At 42.7% G+C, this 20,788-nt stretch overlaps 1 protein-coding gene across 1 annotated transcript in view; it reads right to left on the bottom strand.

Moving 5' to 3' along the window:
• Positions 1–234: 234 nt before the first annotated feature.
• The window catches only part of Depdc1b (DEP domain containing 1B), a 73,274-nt gene continuing 52,720 nt past the window's right edge, over positions 235–20,788 (bottom strand). Inside the window, exons 7-11 of the mRNA XM_021180211.2 lie at positions 16,443–16,583; positions 7,407–7,573; positions 5,426–5,602; positions 2,825–3,010; positions 235–1,245 (exon numbers count right to left, since the gene is read on the bottom strand). Of these exons, the coding sequence (XP_021035870.1) occupies positions 1,084–1,245; positions 2,825–3,010; positions 5,426–5,602; positions 7,407–7,573; positions 16,443–16,583 (833 nt within the window). The 3' untranslated portion in view covers positions 235–1,083. The remainder of the gene's footprint in view (positions 1,246–2,824; positions 3,011–5,425; positions 5,603–7,406; positions 7,574–16,442; positions 16,584–20,788) is intronic.

A 20,788-nucleotide genomic window follows, 5' to 3' on the forward strand; every position in this document is an offset into this window, starting at 1 on the left:
GAGAGGCAGAGACAAACACAGAGTCAGACAGACAGACAGACAGACATGGGGGGGCACACTTTCCTGAAGCCAATACAAAAGCCAAAAGTAAACCTCACTTCCTTCATGATACACACACAGAGTGATGTGAAAACATTGGCAAAGCCATCTGAGGAGACTCCCTAACTTATCCAAATAAAGAGCAAAGAAGAAAAACACAAGGCATAGTGTATATATATATAAAAACAACTCAGTATTTATTTACATTCCATGTATACTTTCAAAACAATGAAGAAGCTGAGAAAATATATTCATAAGGACGTAATTCATCTCACTCAACCCCTTTATACTTTTCATAAACCAGACTTAATTTAGGTTTGCAGGTCTAAGGGAACCCAAAGACGTCATCCAGCTCAACCTGCCGTCTTTAGCTGAGACCCGGACTGCAGGCCAGTGGGCAGATGCACACCATTCCACATCCAGCCACGCGAACACCCAGCCCGGCATACAGGCAATCAAAGAGCAACAGGCAAATCTGCAATACAAGACATGGCAATCACAGTGCAAAACAGTAGGACTTTTCACACTAACCAAACAAACAAGAAATTAAAAAATAAAAACAAACAAACAAACAAACAAACAACGACCAGTGGGACTTACACAGGAGAAATCAGAATATGCATTGGGTCAGGGCTACCACAGTAACAGCACACACAGGATTGTTCTCATTCAAGTATGTACAGTATTCCTAGGCTTGGTTTTCACAGATGCATACGTGAGCAGGGAGCACACACAAGGACTTTACACACCGTAGAAAACAACAAACAGAAGGAAGGGAACGAATGTTTTACCTTTAGATTTTGTAACCATCCCAAGCCTGTTCACACCACCCATACCCACGAGACTCACAATCGTCCACTCATTTACATCTCTACCAACAGCATCAAGATTTATAAGAATACTGACAAGGGCTCAGCACGAGGAGTTGGGCGATCGGCTGGACGCTCTGAGACTCCATATTGCAGTAGTTTACACCAGCCTTCCAGAGCCTCCGCTGACTCAAACTGTCTCTGCCGCAGAGTTCTCTCAAGCTCCATCCCTGCATCACATCCGGAAACTTCTAGTTCTCTGAAACGGCTGGAAGGGCTTCCTCAGTGCCCACATGAACAGCTGCGGCTTGGCCTTGGGTTTTTCAGGAAAGAGAAGTGCTTCGCTCTCTGGGGTAGGAAATCGTTCCTGGTAGACCTCAGGGTAAGATTTCTGAAACTGAATATGAGTCCAATATGAGTCCAAAAAAAAAAAAGGACACCAAAGAACCACAAAAATTACAATCAAATTGAAGGAGTTCCTGGTCCCTGCTTTCCTTTGTTTTGGCTAAATTGTTTGATGCTGATGCCTGCAGCACTACCTCATCTTTCCTGCGACCCAGTCTTCAGATGAAGTTTTCCTTGTAAGGAAACCTCTCAAAACACTCCCCTGTCAACTATCACTATCTCTCACTGTGAACAGCAGCCACAAGTAAATCTGAGTTAAAATAACGTTTGTTCTACACAAGGTCTGGCCTAGCTATGCCTTACCATCTCTCTCCTTCTCCAACACACACCGGCTACCTTCTACCCAACAGAGAGAAGAGAGGATGCACTGGAGGGATCACCCCCACGGACATTGTAAAGGAAGGGAATGTATTCGTCCTCTGACTTTTCACCACTCAACTCTCCTCCAACATTAACAGAAGAAAAATGAGAGAAACCAGAGCCCTGATGATCAGGGAATAATCCGACGTATGCCCTGTCGGGAATCCAGCTGTACAGGGAACCACAGACCAAGAGTGTTGAGGTCTGCTTCTAATGCCTGCACTCAGGCGGCGGAGACAGGAAGATGGCTAGGGAAAGGCTGGCCTGCACTGCGGAGTGAAAACTAAACACCACCCATCACAGTAAGACTTGACTTTAAGGATGGGAAAGCCCTCCTGGTGCCATGGTTCAAATTTTTGATTCCAATGACTTTGGGAGGTTTTGAAAACTGGGAGGAACTCCCAGAGAGCGAGCTCTCCCAGAGAGCCTGGCTGGAGGAGGTCAATCATTGGAAAAGCAGGTCCCTGCAGGTACATGACCTCTCTGTACCTCTCTGTATAATCTTGCTGCCAGGCACTCAACTGCTCCAGCATCCCTCACCTGCTACAACCAGCAGCCCCCTGATACCAGAGCCAACAAACTCTCCTCCAGCCCTTACGGTGCTTCTATCAGGCTTCCCGTCACACTGACAAAAGCTAAGGGGTGCAGTGCACCTTTCTCAATGAAAACTGTTCTCTAAAACCGTTGGCTTGTTGCCTCACTCAGGAGGGCCTGAGTTTGGCTGACTGGCATACTTAGTGAAGTCTGAGACAAGAAACTACGCTGACATTGCCCATCTAAAGACAAATTTCTGCAAGGTAGAAGAGCTTTTGCAAACGCCTAACACCAAGGTGCGGGAGAGAATGGACTCTAACAGCTCCTGTGACCTCTACATACATGCACCTGCACATGCACACACATGTGCACACATGAGCACACACTCTAAATATTTTCCTTCCAGTCAGTTTCTGAAGTTTAGCTGATTCATATCCTGTCATTAGCAAAACAAATGACAACTATCAGAACCAAACTCTACAAAAGAAATGCTCAGTAATGTAAAAAAACGATACAACTGGGGAAGCGATGTAGCTAAACTCCCGGAACGCAGAACTGAAATCAGAAACTCATGCCTATGAGATTTACATGAAGCCATAAAATCGGAGCGCTAATGGAAGGAAGGAACAACTTGAGAAGAGGGGAGGGAGGCGCCTTCAGAAGAACAGCCTGGTCACCTGCTTCAGCTTCTTCTTCTTCTCCTTGCTGGAGAGTTTGTCGTCGGCTATGACTTCTTCCAACAAGGCTGCCAGGGGCTCCTGGGAGCCATACGCCCTTTGGTACTCAAACTCCTCGGGACTAATTTGACGGCAAAACGAAGGTACAGACAGAGTGATATCCATATCAGCTCCTGGGTATTTTATCTGAGACAAAGCACAGAATTAGATTAAGTCAAAACCAGCATGCCTCCTGGCAGGAGTGGGATATTTCCTTCAGTTTGCTTGGGGGAAGCCATACTGGAAAGAAGTGTTTCACACTTTTAAAAGAATAATATTTAAAGTCACAGTTTTAAATTTAAAATATGAGATTATTTTACTTTTCTGAACTTGAGACCCATTCTAACAAACAAACAAACAAACAAAAAACAAAATCAACAATAACAACAACAGGGAAATGTGCCCTGTATATGCCCTTCAATAAGATCTGAAATTTAAACAGAAATCAAGGGCTACTGAGTGGGAAGAGGCATTTTCTAGACAAGCCTGGAGACCTGGATGTGATCCCCAGGAGCTGTGTATAGACCTCATTGAGTTTATTCGGTCATAGCACAAGTCCTCTGCCTTGACAAGGCCAAGCTTATACATGCAGGGAAATTAGTCATCACAGCCCACCCTGGATCCTCCAAAGCACGGAGCTCCTGTGGCCTGCCTGCTGTGTACGTGAGCACACAGACCCAGCGGGACCCAGAGGCAGCTCCTGCTCTAGCCTTTCCTGGTGAAGACCTGAGGAGGCGTCTCATCTTACTCATCAAAAGTCTGACTCATAAAAATACTAGGAGGCTGATTATGGGATGGATCCCCGGATATGGCAGTCTCTACATGGTCCACTAGCAAGATTTTGCTGAAAGGACCCTGATATAGCTGTCTCTTGTGAGGCTATGCCGGGGCCTAGCAAACACAGAAGTGGATGCTCACATTCAGCTATTGGATGGATCACAGGGCCCCCAATGGAGGAGCTAGAGAAAGTACCCAAGGAGCTAAAGGGAACTGCAACCCTATAGGAGGAACAACAATATGAACTAACCAGTACCCCCCGGAGCTCGTGTCTCTAGCTGCATATGTATCAGAAGATGGCCTAGTCGGCCATCAGTGGAAAGAAAGCAGGGCCAAGAAGTGGGAGTGGGTGGGGGAGGGTATGGGGGACTTTTGGGATAGCACTGGAAATGTAAATGAAGAAAATACCTAATTAAAAAAAATAAGAAAATACTTCAAAAATTAAAAAAAAAAAACTAGGAAAAAATCGTAAACTAAAGCACTAATAAGAACATGTATTTACCAGTGCAAATGGCAACAGTGTGATACATATGTATATATTTTTTCATGGTAATTATATCCAACACAGAAGCAAAGGTAAAATAAACTTGTATTTTCTTATGCCACTGACATAAATTAAATTCAAACAATCAAATTAAAAGGTTATTGGCCACATGCGGTCAATACTTAAAATATATTTAAGGTGTTTGACTTAGCAGTGATGCATTTAGGAATTTCCTCTTAGACAATAGTTGTAAATCAGCTCCCTCCCCCAAAACCTAGCTATAAAAATATTTACTAATATATTGCTTGCAAAACAGAGAGAACCTAAATGCCAAACACAGCTAGCTGGAGATGGACGCTCATGCCCAGAATCCTCAGGCTCAGGAAGCTGAGGCAGGAGGAATAGCTCCAAATTAAAGCCAGCCTGGGCTACATAATGAGTTCGAGGTCACCTGGATCTTCAGCATGAGACCCTGTATCTAAAAACATAAAGTAAAATGAAACTAAAAACTAAAAATGTGTAAAGCCTAGCACATCACACTGAAGATAATTATGTATACATTTCTATAGTGGAATGTGATGTCAATATGACATTATTCAAATATATGTAAAATCACATAGGTGGTATTAATCATATAATAACAATAACTTCACAGCAGTCACCCATGTGATATGGTTTGCTATGCGATAAACATTAAAACATTATTGTAAGCACTTTTCTACATGTACCGGACAAACAAAATATTGGTTATCATTCTGATTTTACAGACGGAAAAGAGAAGATGCTGAGACACGGTAGCATAGTTGCATTTGCCTAATGAGGAGACACAGCAAGAAAAGGGCACACCGTCAATGCACACAGTATCTGCCTCCAGAGTGTGCTCTCGGTACAAGTGTCAATAAAGAATATTTGAAGATGGGAGATGTTCCACTGTGTTACTAAGTAAGGAAAACTAAGTTACTAAAAAAAAAAAGGGAAGGACGAAACAATGGAGAAAGGAGAGAAGAAAAAGATAAACAGATACATATTGTGAACATTTTAGTGTATCTCTTACTCTGCTCATTTTGTGTATGTATGACGGGGTCAGTGTGCCGGGTTGATACGCATATGGCAATGACTGGTATAATAAACCAAGCGTGCATCCCATGGTTGTTCATGATGACAGCAAACTCATGCCATGTTTAGTAGCAGACCTGCTCTAAGCACTTTAATCCTTGGTACAAAATGTCAGGAGGAGGCTGGCAACCTGACTTGACTCCCTCCTGCCCATCTTACAGAACAGATGACGTCTCCTCCCTTACCTGGACTCTTCGCAGATGAGCCACACGCTCTTCTATGGAGGTCTGCAGGGCCAGAGGCACTTTCAGAATCTCCTGGTAATTGTCCATCAGGAATGTCACCAATCGAGCAGCTAGTAACTCATCTAAGTCTACTTCATCCTTAGAGCACAAGATGCACCGGGAAAATGTCTGAACCATCTGGACCAAAACAAAACAGAAGGCAGGGAGCTGGTGAAAATGCACAGCCTTGAGCGGCCTTCTGGCCTTCTCTAAACTGAATGCCAGTTAGTTTGCAAGACAAGCGTGAATAGCTGGGGGGATGTGGCCCAAGGGTGCACATCCCACAGGCACCTAGACACATGGGGCCAACTCACATGGGAATCTCCCCCGAAGAGGCTCAGTAGAGAGAAGGTTGTCTGAGGAATTGTTACAACTCCCCATTTTATATAAGGTATAATACACATATATGTTTGCATGGATGCATACACACACATATATTCCGAAATTTGTATGAATGTAGCAATTTAAAGTTCAACGACTTCCTAGCCACTTGGCCAAAGACTATCCCAGTGTCATGCCTGACTTGACTCTCTGTTCCTCCTCAACCATGGCATTTTTCCTTGGCTAAACTGCTTTCGCTACAGTTTGAAATACACACTTGAGAATTGACTTTGAACAAAGAAACTGTGTATCACATGACAAGACTATGTTATAACCAAAAATATCAATATATATTTATGTAAATATATTTTATACAAATATAAAAATGTAATAGCTAATGTAAACAATATAATTTACACAAATTCCTATTACTAATTCACTTGATTCTATGCTCTGGATTAAAGTCACATGGTGCAGACTGTTAAGGAATAAGACGACTTAACACTGTCACTTCATCTTCATATTTGCACATAGAGAGAGAGAGACGCAGAAATTTCTGCTTGAAAAGAAAAGCTTCAATAGATTTATGAAAGTTTTGAAATCATGTATAACACTTTATACATACATACATACATGCGTGTGTGTGTGTGTGTGTGTGTGTGTGTGCCTGTGTGTTGCTATAGGGAAGATGTACGAGTTTTCTTGGATTTTTCAAAAAGGTCTCTTTAGTCCAAGAAGGGATCAAGAGTCACCCCAGTGGGCAGTCTTGCTCCTCTAAAGTGGGCCCAGGGGATCCCCAGGAAGTAAGCAGTGGTTCTAAGAGCATGGAGAGGACACACATGGTATTAGAGAAACAATCTCACTACCAGACTGTGTGAGGAAAACCGGGAGAAGTAGAGTGTAGTCTGCAGCAACAGTGACTGGAAGAAGGGTGACAGGGAGATGCTGGCTGGAGCACACGAGTTCCAGTGGGGAGAAAGTCTAGGAATCTATCCACCACCAAATGAAAACACATGGAATGTGTCAAAACTGCTGTGAAAGTAAATTTCCAGTCCACAGATATGGCTGGATAAATAAATAAATAAATAAATAGGCGCTGTGATGGGCATATTAATTAGTTTTAATTAAATATTTCTATTGTGAGTCCATACATCAGACCAGCACATGAGTCCGCACTTATATGAGACTCTCCCTCTTCTTAAGTTAGTGTGCAGAGCAGCTGGGCACCTACCCCCTCCTACATGAATCCAGGACGCCTGCTGCTGCTCCTCCCATCACACGTGCTATCTCCCTGGCTTGTGATGAAAGAGTTGACTGTGTCTCCTGTTCTGGAACAGGAGAACGTGGTTTTCCTGTCTGCTCACCTTCACTGTCTCTGTGTTGATGGTAGGTAGTCATTTATAAAATGGCAAGAGAAGACACAGCAGCCATCTCTACAAGGAGAGCCTGTTCCCTACCCACTTTCCACTTTCCACTCTGCTCTTCAAGGGCCTTAGACAGGAAGCACAGAGAGTCTGGGCAGACAGCAGGCTGTGCTCTCGTCTGGCTTCTGGAATCAGAACCCTGACTTGGCTGTATTTCAGCCTAAAAGCCCAGGTCCCAGCAGCCGTTAACAACCTACCAGTGTGCGGGTGCCGAAGCCATCACTCAGTGGGGGCATCTCCTTGTTTAGGCAGATCCTCGCCATCATCCTCATCAAAAGCTGTAACTTTCTCCTGTTTTCAGGAGGCAAGAGGAGACAGCAAATCTGAAACGCTTCAATGGCCATTTTCTCCTTCGGCAGCAAACCTGATAAAAAAGACAAGTTTCACCATCCAGTACAAAGCCTGCCTGCCTGTGCCTCTTTCCCCACATTTTTACAGTTAAAGTTATAGGAAAAAAAAAAAAAAAAAAAAAAAGGTTTTCACATATTCAATTACACCCAGCAAGGCATACAACACACATGCACTGCGACTCGCAAGTCAGTGTAGAAAATACAAACCCTTAAGCAGGGATGAACTGTGAGACAAACACAACCACGTAGACAGAGAGAACAAGTTCATAGCTCTCTCTCCCTGTAAACCAGGAGCAGTCCAGCTAGCACTGAAACCTAACCACAAAGCCTAAAGTGATCAAAAATGTAGTATTAAAAATGTGTACTACTAACAGGACATCCAAGATCAATCCCAATAGCCACAGAAAGACATTTAGTAAAAAAAAAAAAAAAAAAAAAAAAAAAAAAAAAAGTCCTCAACAAATTAGGACCAGAAGGACCATAGTGAGGGGCTGAGGAGATGGCTCAGCAACTGAGAGCACCAGTTACTCTTCCAGAGGACCTGGCCTCAGTTCCCAGTGCCCACCCGACAGCTCTCAACTGTTTGTAGCTTGAGTTCCAGAGGCTCAGGCACCCTCACACAGACATACATACAGGAAAAACACCACTGCACATAAAATAAAAATAAATAAATCATTTAAAAAATTCATCTCCAGAAACAAACAAAAACCTCAAAGGACCATAAGTACACACAGTGAACGCCATTTGCGGTAATAAACCGCTGCGACCAGAGAGATGGTTCAACGGGTGAACATTTCGGACAGACAAACCTGATGGCCAGAATTTGATCCCTGGAATCCTTGTAGAAAGTCGGATGCTGCCACTCATCTATCTGTAAGCCTCCTACAGTAAGGCGGAAGGCAGACAGGGAATGGTCTGGAAGCACAGGCTGCTTAGCCTGGAGAGTGAAGGGCAGGCAGCAATCTGCTCAGAAATGAGGTAGAGGGAAAACCAATACCCAAAAGTTGCCCTCTGACCACACGTGTCCCAACACACATACACACATACACACATACACACATACACACATACACACAGAGGAAGGGGGAGGGGAAGACTAAGAATGTACTATTGCTTGCGAGAGAGACACACACACACAGAGACAAAGAGACACAGGGAACCAGAGAGACCGAAAGATGGGTTGCATTATACGGATGAAGGAAATCAAAGGGTTTTTTCTGTATTGACAAACATGCTCCCGTTCCCCATTTCTTATTCCACACATCTGTGTTTAACAGCACACAGCTGGAGACATTCTGCCACCTGACTTTAAAACACTATGACGGCTAGAGAGATGGCTCAGCGGTTAAGACCTGTTCAAATCACCTCACAAGTGCTGATAACTCCAGCTTCAGGGGATCCAACGCCCTCTTCGGGACCCTGCTGACACTAGACACAGAGACACATACACACAAATAACTATACTGTCCAAACAAAAGGAACAGAATAGATCCTAGAGCCACCAGTTGATTTCCAGCCAAGGTGCTAAGGACACACCCTGGACAGCCATCCCAACAGTGCAGAAAGACATCCACATACACGGGGGTGACGTGAGATCCTAACAGTCTCACAAAATGCAGCCCCCAAATGGATAAAAACTTCAGTGTCAATACTTGACATCATGAAACTTCTAACACAAAAGACAGGCTGGCCTCAAGGCCACAGCACCCCTCTGGCTTCAGCATCCCAATTCTGGAATTGAAGGCTTGGCATGACATAAACTAGGGACAGAAAGACAAGTGCCTCGTGACCTCGATCACACATGGAATCTGAATGAACTGATTCCATAGACCCAAGAGTCGATAATTGATGGTTACTACAGGCCAAGTGACGTGCCAGTGTTGACCAATGTGTGCTAAGCAGCAGTCAGTGCAACTAGAAGGCCCTGGGACATATGACATTGCATAGTCAAGTAGCAACAGATATTAATAACGCCAAAAAGCTATACAGGACTATTTGATGCTTTTCTCATTTAAAAACTAAGAAGAAAATCAGCTCTAGCGAAACAAGATGGCCTAGCAGGTGAGGGCACTTGCCACCAAGCCCTCTGACTCAAGTTTGGATGTGGAGCTCACAGAGTAGAAAGTGAAAACTGACTCCCACAAGTTGTCTTCTGACTTCCACATGGCATGTCGTGTATATCCTCATACACGCATATGCATACCCATGCACAACAGAAATGTGATTCAAAAGTGTAAAATAGCTGCGCTTCATCACCAAGACATGGCACCATCCTGAAGCGTTCCAAATATCTTTCAATGTGTTCGTTACTTTACATGTTACTGTGGCAAAATCCTAGAAAAAGAGCAACTGGAGGAAGAACTTTTGGCCTCTAGTTTAAGGGCATCATCAAGAGGGGGAGGGAGCCCTGAAGCAGGAGCTCTGGTGGCTGGTCACACAGTACGCTCAGTGGGGAAGGAGAGAGTGATGAATACTCACACTCAGTCCACTCCTCCCTCGTGGTCAGTGTGGGGCTGGAATGGCACTGCTCACAGTGAACAGGGTCTTCCCAGCTCAGCGGGGCTAATCCAGGTAAGAGCTCACACGCATCCACACTGACTCCATTCTAGACTATTCTTTTATGTGCATGGGCGCTTTGCCCACGTGTATGTCTGTATACCACATGTGTGCCTGGTGCCATGGAGGCCAGAAGAGGGCATTGCATCAGCCACCATGTAGGTACTGGAATCAAACACGGGTCCTCTGGAAGAGCAGCCAGCACTCTTAACCACTGAGCCATCTCTCCAGACCCTCTAATGGTGACTCTAAATCCCACTAATTTCACACCCAAAATTAAGCATAACATCTGGCTTCGAGTATTACCTCAGACATATAATCAGTGTGTGTCATTCTAGTCTCTTTTCTTTGCATTTTAATGGTGTGTTCCTTTTTTAAATGTATTTATTATTGTCTGGAATATTTTTCTTATGTCTTACATTTTTATTGTTTTTGTTTACTTTTCAGCAACTCTAAATTCATACTAAAGAAATGCCTTTGTCTTAGAAAAGGGCTGTTGCTGCTGCTCGGGGACAGTTCTACCCAGGAGTGGCTCATGCCCACAGGCCATAGTTTCCCTCACAGTGGTTGCTGTTCTGGTGCAGGGGCATCAGTGGTTTAACGAAATTACACAACACTGCTGGTGAATAAACGTTTACTTGGGGCCACAGTAATATCATCTACCATTCTCAGAAAAACCCACAAGTCTAGTCTCTCTGACACCCTTCTCTACATTTCCTGATGGAGAATCCCAAACAGGAGACGTGTCTAATCTTAATGAAGTCAATTTGGTTGAATTTGAATTCATTGTTTAAGCTTTCTGTATGTATATCTTTGCCCACCCGAGATTATAAGGATCCTCTCCTGCACTTTCCTCTGGCAGGTTTTAGTTTGGTTTGTTATGTCTATGATCTATGGTCTATGGTCCACTCTAATATGAGGTAAGAACAAGTGCAAAGAGAACAGAAAAGCCCACTGTTGCCAGTTGTTCTGACGGCATTTCCTGGGAGCACTATCCTGTCTCTTAGTTTCTCTTGAAAAGCCACTTGCTATTGGTATACGAAACTATTTCTGGACTTGTTCAAAAGAGTAATGAGATGTGAACACTTTTAGGAGGCCCTGAGAGTCCCAGAAAGGCCATAGTCGTGTCTGTTGAACAAGGGGGTGGGGGTGGGGTCAAAGTTTCATGTTTATAAAAAACAGATAAAAAGAAGAAAAAGGATTACATTGAAGCAAAGGATTTAAAATGCACATCAGCTGGCAAGAACTTTTTGCTTAAAGAAAGACACAGTGAGAGAAACTACTCCTTTGGAGATTGTTTTCAAGGGAAGGCAAGAAGGTTACATTGGGAAATTATTCAAAAGTAGATATAGGTTCTCCGTGCTCAAGACAGGGTGCTTTCCTGCATGAATCTCAAACGCAGCACTTCAATAATTCTTTTGGCTTTTAAGCTCAGAAAGGTCTTTACTCGTCCAAATATTGGATGAAGATTTCATGTAGCATTTAAAAATATTTTATAGCTTCATGTTGCTGAGATACTATGGGAAGATTCTTGGACTTTCTTCCCAAAAGTTTTGTCAATCGCCCTACTGATCACTGATATAAATAACGTATACATTCGGTTACATCCAAAGAAAAATCTAGACATTTTTCTAAATTGCTACCTTTACGGAATACCTAACTCTACTTTATTTCAACAATCATAGGAGATATTTGAGGGTGAACAGACATCTGTATCTTGGCCCATCTGCATCCTCAAAAGCTCCAAAACAAGACCTGAGCCCTGAAAGCAGATGACCACCACCACCACCGTGAGGTACACAGAAACTAAAGCCCAGTCTACACAAGCACACTAACTAGCCACTCTCCGAGAAAAGAGCTAATAAGGGCCAAAAACGGCGGTAGCCTGGAGAACATAGGGTCAGGTAAAGATGGCATAATGTTCTATGAGTCACCTGACCAAAAACCAACAAACAAACAGGACAGTGAACACTACCCAGTCATTTGGATAATCTGCACTATAAACATACACAACTCCCTGGCATGTACACACACACACACACATACACATATACACACACACACACACAAAGGATCTCAGACTACGGAGTCAGATGATCCAGTGCATAATGATTCTAGAGAGTGGCAAGGCCATTTTCAAGCTCCAGGTCAGGAGGGAACAATAAACAACAAAGAGCTGTCACCCAGCCTTCCCATTCACTGACAAGGAAGGCAGGCAGCACAGCTGAACTCCCTACCGACCCACATTCAAGAAACATGTGTATGTGAAGCAGGAGCCCAGTGAACTCCATCCATGCCTGAGAAGCAATGGCAGCAGCGAGCTGGAAACAATGTTCACAAACAGTGGCCCCTTCTGCTGGAAGCATCCATACAGCATCAACTTGTACCGCCAAAACCGCAAGCCCCAGAATACCAGATACTTCCATTTTTCTTTTTAAAAGCCATAAATATAAATTTGTATATGAATCTTGTTTCTTAAAATATGTAAATTACTCAAGTTTCTTTAAAAAATTCACAAAGTTCAAACTAGATGTAGCTATAGGATGCTTACATAAGCATGGACCTCTGTTTCTAAACACCTTGCTTGACTCCATCTTGTTTGCTGACTCACCGTCATCTAGCCTCAGTATGTAAAGAGCCATTGCTACACAAGTCAGTGGACTGTGCGCTGGAATGTGTCATTCATGACTTGAGAGTCAGACACTCATCTTGGAAAATAAAGATCAACTGTGGATAGTTGGTGTCTTAGACTGCTGAACCAAACTGAGTATTTTGTGATTATTGGTAAAGAATAAGATTCACATCGCCAAACATGTCAAATAAGATTTTTTTTTTCCTTCTGATCCCCTTCCCATATTTTTAAACGTTGTTTGATTCCTGAAAGAAGGTCTTGCTATGTAGCCTAGGATGGCCTCAAATTCGAGTTCTCCCTGTCTCCCCTAAGTGCTGGGATTATAGACATGGGCCACCACACCTGTGGCCTTTTATTGACATGCCCAATTTCATACATCAGTACTGATCAATAGCACTAGTCATGAGGTCTACCATGTTCAATCAAGCAAAGGCATACAAAGTAGACTGGTTGCTTACTTTAAAAGACAACATCCTACTTCAACCAAAGCCACGAAGTTTAGGAGATGAATAAACCCTATTAAATTCAACCAGCATATTTAGATATTTCCTTTTATCCATCGACAATGAGCTATTTTTTGTTAATCATATAAACAAATTATAATCTTCCAGTCTAGGTTTTTCTTCTTTCACTACAGGAAGGTATTTTTAGAAAATGATTTTCAATACACATGTCTCATACACACACTCACACACACTCACTTGGGAAACACTGAGAATACATCATTACCAGGCACACTCAATGGTCTACTTTGTCTGATAGCTAATAGCATTAAGTTTCTAAATCCCCATCTTCCTCTACCTCAAACCCTCTAGATAAACTCTAGATAAACTCTAACAGCAACTTGGCATGAAGCCAGTTTTAACTCCTACCTCAGCTCAAAATGAATAATTGTGAAAGACAAATGATTTTTTTTTAAAGTCAACAGATTCAAATTGGAATTTGTATTTTAAAAAAAAATGTTTCAATTCATTCTGTTTCCAAGTCAAATAATTTTCCTACAGACTAGTAATAAAAATTGAAAAGGAGAAGGAACAATAAGAGCTGATTTTCAGTCCAGTCTTTAGAAGTCTGGGTATGATAAGGAAAATCTATTCACGTAGTCCAGCACAGTGAGGAACATCATTAGTCACAGATGCACAAGTGTTTAAGCCCCCAATCAGACTCAGCTGGAAACAAAATACCAACAAGACTCAACAGTCTCAAGACCCCATAACAGAACTGGGTTGGTAGCACACACCTGTACTCTACAGCTCATACAGGAGAAGAGGAGGGGGTTAGAAGTTCAAGGTCAGCCTGAGCTATAGTGAGTTCGAGGCCACCTGGATCTAAATGAAACTCTATCTATAAATCAAATCAAAACCATACTAGATCAACTGGGCTTAAATAAAATACCCAAAAGACGTAGTGGTTTTAAAATTCCATAATAAACTAGGTCCTCCATTTATCTCCAGTGATGACATGTCTAAAAATGATCACTCCTAAGACAAAGTGGCTCAGTGTAAAAGCACTTGCTGTGGAAACCATGTAAATTTGAAAAGAGAAAACCAACTGTACAAAGTTGTCCTCGAATCTCAACATGTGAACCATGGCATGCGCACCCACACACATCATGTACACAACACAGACACACAGACACCCAGTAATAAATAAAGATGTTAGAAGTAGCTACCATTGCATCTATGGTTGACAGTGTCTGTATCTGTTATCGTCAGAGCACCTACAGAAGCAGGAATGTAAAGCTCACTGCTGTGAGCTCCAGGAACATTCGCATCCGTCTGACATCGCGTTCAGATGTTGTGACAGCAGCCACACTTTGCAAAGAGAAAGACAGAAAGGGGAAAGTAAAGGGATGTAAAGAAAAAACGAAGGACGCACACATGGGAAGGGGAGGACTGCTAACAGCCAGGATGCGGAGGAAGCAAGGGCACGCTAAAACCTCTCAACTCAGTGGGACTGAGGCCATTCACACAACATGCATTGTGACAAGGAAAAAAACAACAACAACAAAAAAACCTTTACAGCTCACAGGGTACTCTGATTTCCAAAAGGAAAGGGACAATAGTAAAAACGGCCTCCCAACCCTCCCATCCACCATGTTTCCTTCATGGTGTAAATTCTAAGGTGTAAATCTGTATGAAGAATAGAAACAAGTTTTACATGAATAATGTTAATATACTTACTTTGTATATTTTAAGTATCGAATGGTCCTATAAAAACTTGTGTCTTCTAATAAAAAGCAATTACCTTCTGAATGACAACGCACCTCCTACGCTGTTCACAAAGTCACACTTAGAGTAATAGACTTAGCCATGAAGACTCAATGTCAAGTTCACATTCTTTACCAAGAGAGTTCTAATCTTATGGAAGAGTGATGAACGGCACCCTGCTTTTCCTTCAAAGACAACTCGCTGGTCTTTGCTCTGGTTTACAGGTCAGCTGTTTTCTTTTGCTCCTTTCTGAAGCAACGTGTAAGCACTCTGTCGGTTTTTATTTCCAAAATGCCTATGTGGCTAGCTTTTACTGTGCAGGAAGGGACTGCCCAGGCCGCTAGGGGCAAAGAGGCACCAGCAGTCTTACCCAGCGGTAGACCCTGCACTGCTGGGACAGAAGCATGATGGCTAGGGAGGGAACCAACCCCTTGCTGCCTGGATTTGAGATCCTACTCCATGGGAAGGGATGAATGTCTGGTACCGCAAACATGGCTTATAAAAAGAAAGAATGAACAAGAGCCCTCAGCACTAGTGGAGAAGCTACCACTGTTGTTAGGGTAAATGGATATGTTTGACCACCACCTCATCATCTGCCTTCTGAAGATCCACGGTCACAGACATAGGGTGGTGCTGCTCTCAGCTTCTCTCAGTGACAATGGTTACTGCAGAGACTTGTAAGTGATCAGCGCCGAGGATAAGCGACTTGTCGATTTTCCACCATATCTGGGACATCCCATCACCCCCATGAGGCTCAGGGAGCCTCACAGAAAAGAGAATTCTATATGATCTAGAGGACAGGGGTGTGATAAAAATGCTGTCTGCCAGGCATGACATGGCATGTCGTGTTCCTGAGCTCACAGCAGCTGTGATTATCCACACAAGACTAGGCACATCAACACCGCATCGTGGGTAAAGGTCTATATAGGCAGTGAGAGATGTCTGGGGGAGGTCAGGAGTTGCCACTCTACCTGAGAGAAACTGTCAGAAGTCAACGGTTGTTTGGGGGTGGGGGAAGCATTTTCTTCAGTGGTGTAACCAGTAAAAGGTGCAATGATCCTATAAATAGCTCTTAAAAATGCTCCAATAAGGAAATCTAATGGAACTCTTTGCATTAGAAAAGAGAGAGAGATGAAAGTAGAAATTATATTTATAAAGAGGAATCAGTAGAAATATGATGGCATAAGAAAGGATAATATATCATTTATATGTATGAAAATGTCTTCATGGGACCTATTATTATATATAATTAATACATGCTAATAAAAAGAAATATTCATGTGTGTAATCTCAAAAAATTACAAATAATTTATATAAATATTGAAAATAAAATAAAAAGAGAGTAAGACATTAGAACAAAATTTCAAATGGAAATTTTTTCTACAGAAAAGGAAATGTTCTGAGCTTTTTCTAGTGGAACTTTCAAGACAGTGACTGCAGAAAAGGTCCAACATCAATCTGTTAAGACGCTGGCTGTGCACTCACCTAAGACGCTGACGAAAGCATCAAAGAGATGAAATGTGAGCAGCGGCTCCTTCAGGTGACCGTAGTAATCTGCTATAGTCTTAAAGACATCTTTCTCAAATCCCAAGTACATAGGCTGCTTCCAGTCTGTACAGTTGGGCCCTTTAAAAGAAAAGAGAGACATACATCTGGGTTGTTTCCAGTTCTTGGCCATTACAGACAAAGCTGCTATGAACATAGTTGAACAAGTATCCCTGTGGGATGGTGGAGCATCATTTGGGTATCTGCCCAGGAGTGGTAAAGCTGAGTATTGAGGTAGAACTATTCCCAAGTTTCTGAGAAACTGCCAAATTGATTTTCAAAGTGGTTGTACAAGTGTGCAATTCCCACCAGCAATGGAGGAGTGCTCTCCTTGTTCCACGTCCTCGCCAGCATCTGCTGTCACTTGCATTTTAGATCTTTGCCATTCTGACTGGTCCAAGAAGGAATCTGATTTGCATTTTGATTTGCATTTCCCTGATGACTAAGGATGCTGAACATTTCTTGAAGTACTTCTTGTCCATTAGGGATTCCTCTGTTGAGAATTCTGTTTAGCTCTGTACCCTATATTTTAATTAGTTTATTTGAGGGGCTCACAGAGACTGAACCACCAACCAAAGAGCATTCACTGGCTGGACCCACACACCCCCACACACACATATGTGGTAAGTGTGAAGCTTAGTGCTCACGTGGGTCCCCCAACAATTGGAGCTGTCTCTGACTCAGACTCTGCTGCTGGCCTTTGGCTCCCTTTCCCCTAGCTGGGCTGCCTTGTCTGGCCCCAGTGTGAGAGGATACACTTAGTTCTAATGATACTTGATGTGCCAAGGCAGGTTAGTACCCAGGGAGTGGGGTGAAAAGAAGGGGGTGGAAGGATAGGACTGGGAGGGGAGGAGGGACGGGGGTTGTGATTGGGATATAGAGTGAATGCATAAATAAATAATGAAAGGGAGAGAGAACGATTAATGTGGCAACTACTTGTAAGTACTGTAGTGTTAGAACACAGATATTCAAGATACGCAGGCAAGTTTTCACATGGAATGGCATATACCTTTGCTCCCATGTTTATGTTTACTTGAATATATTATAAAAATGAAGAGCACTAATATATATTCATTTTAAAAGAAAAGCATGCTTTTCTCTTTTTATGTAAAGCCAGCCTTATTCATGTAAATAATTTTCTTTAAAATAGTCAACATTTTCCTAGTCTTAAATAAAGTTAATAAAATAGCAATTTGTTAATGTGTAACAGATGAGTTACGAAGAAATTTTTATAGCTTCTTGAGTTCATTAGCTATACCATAATATCCTTCAATCAGACATACAGCTGAGTGAAATGATGTTTCTCCTAACAAATGATTTCAGACAAATGAAAATTTATATGCTTTCTTAAAAAAGATAACAAGAAAGATTTTATATTCTATCTGGTCAATTCATTATAGAGCCCAACCAGGGCTATCTGTCCAACTATCAAATGAAAACCAATCACTGCAAAGCTGGAGTGCACTCGGAAACTCTGACGTAGTCTGGCCCTGACCATGTCCTATGCCAACAACCGGACAGAGGACAGTGCCACTGGAATCTGGGTCCCCCAGGAATAAAAGGATGATCTGTACAACTTGGCAGCAAATGCCCCCAGCACACGACACAATGAGCACAGATTTATGATACCATGTTGACAAGCAAACTGGAGGTGCCAGAGCCTTGAGGAAAACAGCTCGTCCCAAGAGGACCACGGAAGAAAAGGAATGCAGTCGTGGTGACCAGCTCCAGGCCGGCAGTTGACTAAGCCATCAAACTCAGCTAACTAGCTATGCCCAGGAGGATGAACAAAGCAGCTAAGATGAATTCAAGGAAATTCTTCCCACAGGACTGCTGGAGCTAAGAAATTCTAGATGTAACACGGAGGAAACCATTCTGGACCATGACATTCAATCCCCTAGGACACTATAAAATAGCTCTTTATGGTGTCCCTAAAATCTCCTTTACCGAGGGCTGGAAATATGTCTCGGAGGTTAAGAGCAAGCACTGCTGCTACAGACGACCTGAGATCCCACATCAGATGGCTCATAACCACTTACAACGGAAGCTCCAGGGATTCCACGCCCTCTCCTGACCTCCACTCAGAGACACGTGTGCATACACACATGATAAAAGATAAACTCTTTTATCCCTCATATTCTGTTCTTCTCCTTAAAATTAATTTTATTGCCTAAATAATAAAACACCTTTATGTGTTGTAGCACATAAACCTAGCAGCAACCGTACAAATCACGTTGCTTCCTTCCTTCCTCCTCACATAGCAAGCTTAATCAAATATAAGCTGGCTGTGTCAGCAGACACATTGCAGAATCAGTGCTTTCCAGAAGTCAGTGGCTCTCTCTAAACAATTATATGCCTGAGAATGTCATTATCTTTGATAAAAATATGAAAAAAAATATCCCTAAAAGAAAACAGAACACGGATCTTTTCTTTCTTACTCACCTTGAGCTGTTAACATTTTTTTTCTTAGTCTAGCTTATTATAAATGTTATTCCTGACAGATTCCGGAATGAAATGATTTGGCTGCTTTATTTCCTTTTCTGACACGCACGCACGCATGCACACACACACACAGAGGGGGGGGGGGAAGCAAAGAGAGTCGAGAGTCGGCTTTGTATTACTTAACATCAGTCTTCATTCTTCGAGCATCCGTGAAAGGTTTGGCCCGCACCTGGACATCAGGCCCATGTGTGCACAGGCTACAGTGACTCAAGTGCTTAAAAGAGAAGGAAGGCTTGTCTGCAGGCTTGCAGAAAAGAAGGCAAGCAGCCCTCCACACATCTGATAGGCAGCCTGTCCCATTTTAGAGGGATAATGTCATGACTTTGACAGACTCAAAGTAAATTTTGATAAACACAATTTGGGAAAGCTTAGAAATTTCAAATAACTATACAACAATCTGAGCTTGCCCTCTGGCCACCTTTTATATTTGATAGATAAGCAAACCTCTGTGAAGGTTGCTCTTAACATATGTGAGGCATGCTCCTCTTCCAGCACTCTGTTTCCTACGCATGGCAGTTATGAAATCATATCTGCCTCCACCCAATGTCCAGGTGTGCCAACCTTGCTGCAGGTGTCTGTGGCTTTCTATGTCAGATGGATAACTGAGTACACAGTTCCCTGCATCCTATCCATCATGGTAAGTCAAATGCAATAACCACACCTTATGGTGTTTCCCCCCACATCACAGTTTCATTCCCAACTGGCCCAGATCCTTGGTTCTCTGGGAGCTCAGAAGGAATGTTAGAGCTTTGTGACTGTACCTTTATCCCGCCACTGCCAACTCTGGCCAAGGAGGAAACTCATATTTACTTTACTTCAAGAACTTGAGCAAAAAGAATAGAAAGCACTTCCGGGCCAGCAAGATGGCAGGCACAGTGGATAAAGGCACTCACAACCAAGTGACACTGAGTCTCATGCCCATACCCCATAAGGCAAGAGGAGAGACTAACTTGGACAAGTGTCCTCTGACCTCCACATTCTCGCTGTGGCACGGGAATGCTACATACACACATACTCACAAACACACACACCACATATTACATATAAATTTTAAAATTTAAGTACTTCTTCCCCAAGTTAAAGCCACATTACTCTACATCTCAGAGTGTCCAAAATATCAACCCAAAATCAATGAGAATTTCAAGAGCTAAACTGAAATACTGAGCTTTCTGCAAACTGGTATTGCTACACATACTCATAGTGAGAGGAGGTAAGTAAGTCCACGCTGGGCCAGGGAGACAAACGAGGCTCACTGATTAGTTTCACTCTATAATCAAACAAAAGTAACTCCAGTCTCATCAAGAATTCAGTTTAGTAATTCAATTATTTATACACCTGTCTCTGCATATCCTGATCCTACACAAAAATAAGAAAGTGATTATTTCCTGAAGTAGCTGTGAGATTAAAGAGCTTCTCTGAAACCAAATACTGTTGTTACCTATTAGCTAAAATAATGAGAATTCTCATTAAAATCACACGTTTGGGGCAGATCAGAGAGTTCCTTTGTAAAGATTCCTTGGGGAATCCGAGTAAGGATTCCCAGAATGCACGGTAGAAAAAACTGACTCCCAAAAGTCATCTTCTGACCTCTACATATGCATCACAGAATTCACACATCTGTATGCACACACACCAGTCACATACACAGACACACACAGACACACACGCACAAACACACACACACAGAGACACACACATACATACACAGACACACACACACAAACACACACACACAAACACACTATTTGGGTTAAGCTTCTTCATGAAAGTCCCAAGAAACATGT

Source organism: Mus caroli, unplaced genomic scaffold (genome assembly GCF_978045245.1).
Source record: "Mus caroli unplaced genomic scaffold, Mus_caroli_1 scaffold_15, whole genome shotgun sequence".
Lineage (NCBI taxonomy): Eukaryota > Metazoa > Chordata > Mammalia > Rodentia > Muridae > Mus > Mus caroli.